We start from the raw sequence: 9,580 nt of genomic DNA, 5'->3' as shown, positions 1-9,580 counted from the left end.
ACACTCCACCAGAACTGTGTCAGATTCATCCCAGGTCCTTACAGCTGAAACACACTCCACCAGAACTGTGTCAGATTCATCCCAGGTCCATACAGCTGAAACACACTCCACCAGAACTGTGTCAGATTCATCCCAGGTCCTTACAGCTGAAACACTCTCCACCAGAACTGTGTCAGATTCATCCCAGGTCCTTACAGCTGAAACACTCTCCACCAGAACTGTGTCAGATTCATCCCAGGTCCTTACAGCTGAAACACTCTCCACCAGAACTGTGTCAGATTCATCCCAGGTCCTTACAGCTGAAACACTCTCCACCAGAACTGTGTCAGATTCATCCCAGGTCCTTACAGCTGAAACACTCTCCACCAGAACTGTGTCAGATTCATCCCAGGTCCTTACAGCTGAAACACACTCCACCAGAACTGTGTCAGATTCATCCCAGGTCCTTACAGCTGAAACACTCTCCACCAGAACTGTGTCAGATTCATCCCAGGTCCTTACAGCTGAAACACTCTCCACCAGAACTGTGTCAGATTCATCCCAGGTCCTTACAGCTGAAACACTCTCCACCAGAACTGTGTCAGATTCATCCCAGGTCCTTACAGCTGAAACACTCTCCACCAGAACTGTGTCAGATTCATCCCAGGTCCTTACAGCTGAAACACTCCACCAGAACTGTGTCAGATTCATCCCAGGTCCTTACAGCTGAAACACACTCCACCAGAACTGTGTCAGATTCATCCCAGGTCCATACAGCTGAAACACACTCCACCAGAACTGTGTCAGATTCATCCCAGGTCCTTACAGCTGAAACACACTCCACCAGAACTGTGTCAGATTCATCCCAGGTCCATACAGCTGAAACACACTCCACCAGAACTGTGTCAGATTCATCCCAGGTCCTTACAGCTGAAACACTCTCCACCAGAACTGTGTCAGATTCATCCCAGGTCCTTACAGCTGAAACACTCTCCACCAGAACTGTGTCAGATTCATCCCAGGTCCTTACAGCTGAAACACTCTCCACCAGAACTGTGTCAGATTCATCCCAGGTCCTTACAGCTGAAACACTCTCCACCAGAACTGTGTCAGATTCATCCCAGGTCCTTACAGCTGAAACACTCTCCACCAGAACTGTGTCAGATTCATCCCAGGTCCTTACAGCTGAAACACACTCCACCAGAACTGTGTCAGATTCATCCCAGGTCCATACAGCTGAAACACACTCCACCAGAACTGTGTCAGATTCATCCCAGGTCCTTACAGCTGAAACACACTCCACCAGAACTGTGTCAGATTCATCCCAGGTCCTTACAGCTGAAACACACTCCACCAGAACTGTGTCAGATTCATCCCAGGTCCATACAGCTGAAACACACTCCACCAGAACTGTGTCAGATTCATCCCAGGTCCTTACAGCTGAAACGCCACAATGCAGTCATCCCTGCTACTGTCTAGCCCAGTTCCGTCAGTCATACACAAATTGCTTCAGCTCTGTTCACAGTGTCTCATTGGGAACGTTATGCATATTCATGATTTTTTATTGTTTTTTAAATGGTACTTGCAGTAGGACTATGAACAATAAAACTATTGTTAACAAATGATCATATACAAAGTTATGTTAGTTGTGGAATTTGCGAAGCCCGAGAGTGCTAATGTAGCCCAGGAGGGTATATTAAGGTTCTCATTTGGGCCATTTTCCTTTGCAGTTTATTTGTCATTAAATTATATGTTTTGTATAATTACAATTTACATATGCCTTTATTATTTTTGTAATTCCATGATGTTGTTTAACCATATTTCTACATTCATTTCTGTTGTTGAGGTAATTCCATGAAAATCCACCGTGGTCATTCCGTTTAAGTTTAAATAAAGTTTAAATTCACTGGATTTGATTGATAGGTTTGATCTATCGGCATTGGCTGCAATAATATAAAAAAGGTTTTGTTCTGAATTTTGTTGGACCTCTTTGTTTCTCTTCACACTGTTCCTGAGGTACTGCTGTGCAATGAGTTATTCAGGTCTGATAAAATATCATTTGATCCTGGTTGATATTGATTAGTTGCTTGGTTGTTTTTTTTCACAGCAGAGTTTGTGCTGTTGACTGGCTCTCTCAGTGCAGTTATTCCAAGTATTTTAACTCGATGAAACCAGATTAAATCCTGAAATTGATTTGTTTCCCTGAGCTCTCAGATAATTGTCTTCAGAGTTTTTGTAGTGAATCGTCTTTTCCTGACAATCGCAGCCCTGTATCCTCTCTGAGACTGCCTGCTTTGTTGTTAGGTGTACAATTTGAAATCATTTGTCATTATTAGTCAAATTATGTTAACAGGTTTGTGTACTGGGGATACCTGTGTTTAAAATTGGTGTATTTGTTTGCAAATGCTAATTTACCCCAATCTGTTTTTCCAAGGTGTCTGTGACATTTGTGGTGGGTTCAGAAGTTCGCCAGGAGACGACGAATGACTTTTCACAGATTGGAAAGCCGTTCCTCATGGGCACTGTGGCTCTGGGTAGGTTTCCAGTGTCGACACACGTTAGTACAGCGGTGAAAAACACTTTCCCTCTGAGAGAACTGGGATAAACACGGGGTGAGTGAGCTGGTGACAGGACTCTGAGAGGGGATCTCCTGGCAGCTAGAGGAGCGGCGAGATCTTCGCACAATCCCCTTCCCCCTCTCACAACCTCCAGAAGCTTAATGACAACACAAACTGATTGGCCATTAACAGAATCTGGTTGCCAGGTGACCTGGTGTCTGGTTTTTACTGTAGCACAGAGCATACCCGCATTTGATTGACTTCATTTTATACAGCTTACACAGTTTATACAGCTTCCCTCAGTGTAAACTATTGTGACTTGCTTTCACATTTAAAACACATTACGGGGAATTGCGCCAGTGATTTTAACATTAAGATTTGTATTTATTTAAATTGGTTCTCTCAGCTACTGAAAGTGTGTTTGTGTTTTGTTCCTGCAGGTGGGATCGTTAATGTGATGCCCTTCTTATTCTCTGAAATTTCCAACAACAGAAATCAGGTACACAAATGCACACACACCCACACATACACACATAGACACACACACACACACACCCACACATACACACATACACACATAGACACACACACACACGCACACCCACACATACACACATAGACACACACACACACACACACACACACATACACACATAGACACACACACACACCCACACATAGACACACACACACACTCTCTCTCTCTCACACACACACACACACACACACACACACACACACACACACACACACACACACACACACACACACACACACACACACACACACACACACACACACACACACACACAGGGCTTTATTGAGTGTACCCAGCTGTGCTCTGGAGCTCCAGTCTCCATTAAGGCTGTTTCTCCTGCAGTGTGGCCCAGCAGCAGGGTGTCCTGGTGGGTAATGGTCTGAGAAACGCACCTTAAATACTGTCTCACCATCTCCAGCCAGGTGCTGCCTCCAGGCTCTGTCATTAACACAGCAGCTGCTCTCTGCTGCGCGATACCACACACTCTCTTATTTACCTAACACTGCTGCCCAATACCACACACTCTCTTATTTACCTAACACTGCTGCCTAATACCACACACACACTCTTATTTACCTAACACTGCTGCCCAATACCACACACACTCTTATTTACCTAACACTGCTGCCCAATACCACACACCCTCTTATTTACCTAACACTGCTGCCCAATACCACACACACACTCTTATTTACCTAACACTGCTGCCCAATACCACACACACTCTCTTATTTACCTAACACTGCTGCCCAATACCACACCCTCTTATTTACCTAACACTGCTGCCCAATACCACACACTCTCTTATTTACCTAACACTGCTGCCCAATACCACACACTCTCTTATTTACCTAACACTGCTGCCCAATACCACACACTCTCTTATTTACCTAACACTGCTGCCCAATACCACACACCCTCTTATTTACCTAACACTGCTGCCCAATACCACACACTCTCTTATTTACCTAACACTGCTGCCCAATACCACACACTCTCTTATTTACCTAACACTGCTGCCCAATACCACACACACACTCTTATTTACCTAACACTGCTGCTCAATACCACACACTCTCTTATTTACCTAACACTGCTGCCCAATACCACACACACCCTCTTATTTACCTAACACTGCTCACTACCTCACAGGGGTAACGGGCCTTGTTCTGTTCCAGATCCTGTGGTTCAGGAGAGCCATCCTGGGGGGGCTGCTCACCTGCACTGTGCTCAACATCTTATGGTAGGTGTATATTTCCTACAGATTATTAGTATTATATCATTTCTATTTTTATGAATTATAGATGCCCTACATAAATACACCCTGACAGGAACAGGACCTCCATGGGTTAATGTAAAAAAGAACAAAAAAAACAATGCTTGCTCATCTGGGAACATTAAATGAGAAAGTTTAACCAATCGGAGTGCAGCAGGAAGTAGGCAGGGAGTGTATCTGCGGGAGGGTAATTGCCCTGGTAACGGGGCCTGGGTTGTGTTTCCACGGTGACCGTATAACAGGTGATAAGGCAGCTGATTACTGTAACATGGCCAGGCCCAGAGGTGTCTGAGTGCTGTCGGCCTTCAGGAGCGATCCCGCGCATAGTATCCGCTCACAGTCTCTGCTCCCGATCTCTGCTCCCGATCTCTGCTCACAGTCTCCGCTCGCAGTCTCTGCTCCCGATCTCTGCTCCCGATCTCTGCTCCCGATCTCTGCTCACAGTCTCTGCTCACAGTCTCCGCGCATAGTATCCGCTCACAGTCTCTGCTCCCGATCTCTGCTCCCGATCTCTGCTCACAGTCTCCGCGCATAGTGTCCGCTCCCGATCTCTGCTCCCGATCTCTGCTCACAGTCTCCGCTACCAATCTCTGCTCCCAGTCTCTGCTCACAGTCTCCGCTCCCGATCTCTGCTCCCAGTCTCTGCTCCCAGTCTCTGCTCCCAGTCTCTGCTCACAGTCTCTGCTCCCGATCTCTGCTCCTGATCTCTGCGCATAGTATCCGCTCCCGATCTCTGCTCACAGTCTCTGCTCCCAGTCTCTGCTCACAGTCTCTGCTCACAGTCTCCGCTCCGCTCATAGTATCCGCTCCCAGTCTCTGCTCGTGGTCTCTGCTCTGCTCATAGTATCCGCTCCCAGACTCCGCTCACAGTCTCCGCTCCCGATCTCTGCTCCCAGTCTCTGCTCACAGTCTCCGCTCCCGATCTCTGCTCCCAGTCTCTGCTCCCAGTCTCTGCTCACAGTCTCTGCTCCCGATCTCTGCTCCTGATCTCTGCGCATAGTATCCGCTCCCGATCTCTGCTCACAGTCTCTGCTCCCGATCTCTGCTCACAGTCTCTGCTCACAGTCTCTGCTCGTGGTCTCTGCTCACAGTCTCTGCTCACAGTCTCTGCTCACAGTCTCCGCTCCGCTCATAGTATCCGCTCCCAGTCTCTGCTCGTGGTCTCTGCTCAACACATGAGAGAAAGCAGCTCTGCCATCTGTTCGTTCTCTTAGAAAACGCTGCACGCTGCACGTGTCTCCAAATCTCACATCGAAACCAACAAGCCAAGAAATGTGCAGCCGGAGCAGGGTGGGGGCGCTGGCCCCTCCCTCTCTCAGTGCTCACTGGCCTGCGGGTGCGTTCAGTCGTCTGAACACAACCTGTTGAGCTGTCGGTTGGAGCTTTACTCGAGAGAGCAAAAGCAATTATGTTGGCAGGGATGATGAGGGAGGTGAGGATCGGGGAGAGGGGATCTGCCCTCAGCGATGGGAAAGATGTGTCCGTACTCCTGAGCAGAACACTTCTCATTCTGAGCGCGAGGTTTATCTCCGTCTGCGCTTTGGCTCCGAACGTCTCCCAGTGTCTCCCAGCGCCTCCCAGTGTCTCCCAGTGCCTCCCAGCATCTCCAAGCGTCTCCCAGTGTCTCCCAGTGCCTCCCAATGTCTCCCAGCGCCTCCCAGCGTCTCCCAGCGTCTCCCAGTGCCTCCCAGTGCCTCCCAGTGCCTCCCAGCGTCTCCCAGCGTCTCCCAGCGTCTCCCAGCATCTCCCAGCGCCTCCCAGCGTCTCCCAGCATCTCATCACGTCTGCCCGTATTTAACGCACACAGCCAGCAGCACCCCGGCCCTCCACGCCTCCAAACCGCCTCCAAACCGCCTCCATCGCTCTTCCTGCAATCACCGTGAACCCGTAAAGTCAGCACATCAACAAACCGTGCATCTGTGATCAGCCCCGGCTTTGCTACTCTAGAGCACCAGACTCCCTAAAGACAAATAACACAACAAACTTTTAGAATTATATTTACACGGCGCCCTGTAGCGTATTGGTTAAGATACACTACTGGGACACGCAAGGTTGCTGGTTCGATCCCCGGTGTAGCCACAATAAGATCCCCACAGCCGTTGGGCCCTTGAGCAAGGCCCTTAACCCTGCATTGCTTGAGGGGAGGATTGTCTCTTGCTTAGTCTAATCAACTGTTTGTTCGGCTGTAGAACGTGAGGCGGGGTTCACCCCGCCCGGGCCTGCGTGTCATTTTCACATGCTCCAGAAGTCTCGCCTGCATGCTGCATGCAGCTACATGAACAGGCTGCACACATCTGTAAATGGCTTTAGACCAGCTGCATGCAGCTACATGAACAGGCTGCACACATCTGTAAATGGCTTTAGACCAGCTGCATGCAGCTACATGAACAGGCTGCACACATCTGTAAATGGCTTTCGCGCAGCGGGCCATGGCTGGTGATTTGAAAGAGATGTCATCCTCTGATTGGTGGGGGGTGGGCAGGATGCAGTGGTTTAATGAAGATTGACAGGAACATGGACGAATGGCAGGGTCAGAAGCATGGCTAATGCCGGTGAAGAGGACGACAGCAGCAGAACTCTGAGGGCAGAGAGAGTATGAGACTAACAAGGTGACTTGCCTGTAACCAGGAGTGGCGGTGCCGGTGTGTGTGTGTGTGTGTGTGTGTGTGTGTGTGTGTGTGTGTGTGTGTGTGTGTGTGTGTGTGTGTGTGTGTGTGTGTGTGTGAGAGAGAGTGTGTGTGTGAGTGTGTGTGAGTGTGTGTGAATATGTGTGTGTGTCTGTGAGAGTGTGTGTGTGTGTGATAGCCTACACATACACACTCACACACCCACACACACACACACACACACACACGCTCTCACACTCTCACACTCTCACACACACACTCACACATACACACACACACACACACACACACGCTCTCACTCACTCACACACTCTCACAGACACACACACACACACACACACGCTCTCACACACACACACACACACACACACACACACACACACACACACACGGGGGGCAGAGAGGACTCCCATGTCTGAGCTATAGGGTGGCGGGGGTGATGTGTGATGTGAGATGTGAGATGTGAGATGTGAGATGTGTGATGTGAGATGTGAGATGTGAGATGTGAGATGTGTGATGTGTGATGTGTGATGTGTGATGTGAGATGTGAGATGTGAGGTGTGAGATGTGAGATGTGAGGTGTGAGATGTGAGATGTGAGATGTGTGATGTGTGAGGTGTGAGATGTGTGATGTGTGATGTGTGATGTGTGATGTGTGATGTGTGATGTGTGATGTGTGATGTGTGATGTGTGATGTGAGATGTGAGGTGTGTGATGTGAGATGTGAGGTGTGAGGTGTGAGGTGTGAGGTGTGAGGTGAGGTGTGATGTGTGATGTGTGATGTGTGATGTGTGATGTGAGGTGTGAGATGTGAGGTGTGAGGTGTGAGGTGTGAGGTGAGGTGTGAGGTGTGTGATGTGTGATGTGAGATGTGAGGTGTGTGATGTGAGATGTGTGATGTGTGATGTGAGATGTGAGATGTGAGGTGTGAGATGTGAGGTGTGTGATGTGAGGTGTGAGGTGTGAGGTGTGAGATGTGAGATGTGAGGTGTGAGATGTGAGATGTGAGGTGTGTGATGTGAGATGTGTGATGTGAGATGTGAGATGTGAGGTGTGAGATGTGAGGTGTGAGATGTGAGATGTGTGATGTGTGATGTGAGATGTGAGATGTGAGGTGTGAGGTGTGTGATGTGAGATGTGAGATGTGAGGTGTGAGATGTGAGATGTGAGATGTGTGATGTGTGATGTGAGATGTGAGATGTGAGGTGTGAGATGTGAGATGTGAGGTGTGTGATGTGAGATGTGTGATGTGTGATGTGAGGTGTGAGGTGTGAGATGTGAGGTGTGAGGTGTGAGATGTGAGATGTGAGATGTGAGGTGTGAGGTGTGAGGTGTGAGGTGTGTGATGTGAGATGTGAGATGTGAGATGTGAGATGTGAGGTGTGAGATGTGAGATGTGTGATGTGTGATGTGAGATGTGTGATGTGAGATGTGAGATGTGAGATGTGAGATGTGAGGTGTGAGATGTGAGATGTGAGGTGTGAGATGTGAGATGTGAGGTGTGAGATGTCGCAGACAGAGCGGGGAGCTCTTCTTCAGCAGTGTGTGTCAGGGTGAGCGCCCGCTCTGTTTATCAAGTGATAAACTCTGATAAATAGTCTCAAAGCCGGCAAACTGAGACCCATAATCCATTCAATACGCTCATAAATCCAGCCGCATTTGAAAAGTGATGCTCTGATGGCAGTTAGAAAATGGCAGTTTGCGAGAAGGCGCTGCCACGTATATAAACCGTGCTAATAAATGGCACACAGGTGCACGCACACACGCACAGGCGGTGATTAGAATACATGGGCCGTGGGAGCGGTTGTGAGGACAGCGCTGGGAAAGAGGAGGAAGATGATGCGTCAGCCCGCGGGGTCTGGCCTCACCTCCCTCACCTACATTTGTGTTCCAAGCCTGGCTGTGGTGCGGATGCTGATTTAAAAAAATATATATATATATATTTTTAAAAGCATTTCCCCTTCTGCCCTGCCTCACTCTGACCTATAAGTAAAGGTCACATGTCATTGTTGCCGTGGGCTATGGTATGGAATCTGTGAGCTGAGGGCATGGGCAGCCAATGAGAGCTCCAGAAACACGGCAGCCAATGAGAGCTCTGGAAACACGGCAGGCTTGGGCTTGGTGCTCCTTGGGCGATTCCTTCCTTCGGCTGGGAAGAAGAAGCCCTTTCTCCGGTACATGGACCCAGCACACTACAGCGCTGTGTGTGTTACTAATGTGACAGCTCAGAGATTTACTCAAATAAATTACACCTTCCCAATTGTCTATTTTTTTCGTACGGCTTTTTGCAATTGCATCATAAATCAAACATTGTCTGGAGATTGATAAAGGTGGTGGAGTGGAAATGTCTCTGAGCGGATACAGTATTTTTACATACAGTATCTAATCAGACTCCATTTTTCATCATATACCGGCCCGGCCGGAGCGTATTCCACAGGAACACGGGTGTTTCAGCGTCTTCCCTCTGCGTTACGGAAGGCACTGCTGAGGCACAAATGTTCTGAATTCACCCCAAACTGGGAAGGCGTCTGATTACTTAAACACGTGCCTTTGCTCCCTGAGAGACTGGGCTGTGTTCAGTCACGGGGCCACATGCAGGCTG

The 9,580-nt window shown here is 48.8% G+C and overlaps 1 protein-coding gene across 2 annotated transcripts in view; it reads left to right on the top strand.

Annotated features, from left to right (window-relative positions):
- Positions 1-9,580, top strand: part of si:ch211-51h4.2 (uncharacterized) — a 121,351-nt gene that overhangs the window by 74,301 nt on the left and 37,470 nt on the right. For both annotated transcript variants that reach the window (XR_009708642.1, XM_061240638.1), the window contains exons 9-11: positions 2,414-2,513; positions 2,978-3,036; positions 4,254-4,318. Coding sequence is in view for 1 of the 2 variants with exons in the window: in XM_061240638.1 (XP_061096622.1) it covers positions 2,414-2,513; positions 2,978-3,036; positions 4,254-4,318 (224 nt within the window). In the remaining variant the exon portion in view is untranslated. The remainder of the gene's footprint in view (positions 1-2,413; positions 2,514-2,977; positions 3,037-4,253; positions 4,319-9,580) is intronic.

The sequence above is a fragment of the Conger conger genome, chromosome 4, assembly GCF_963514075.1.
Source record: "Conger conger chromosome 4, fConCon1.1, whole genome shotgun sequence".
Taxonomy (NCBI): Eukaryota; Metazoa; Chordata; class Actinopteri; order Anguilliformes; family Congridae; genus Conger; species Conger conger.
Note: the sequence above shows the minus strand (reverse complement) of the source record. Positions and strands in the feature narration are given on the sequence as shown.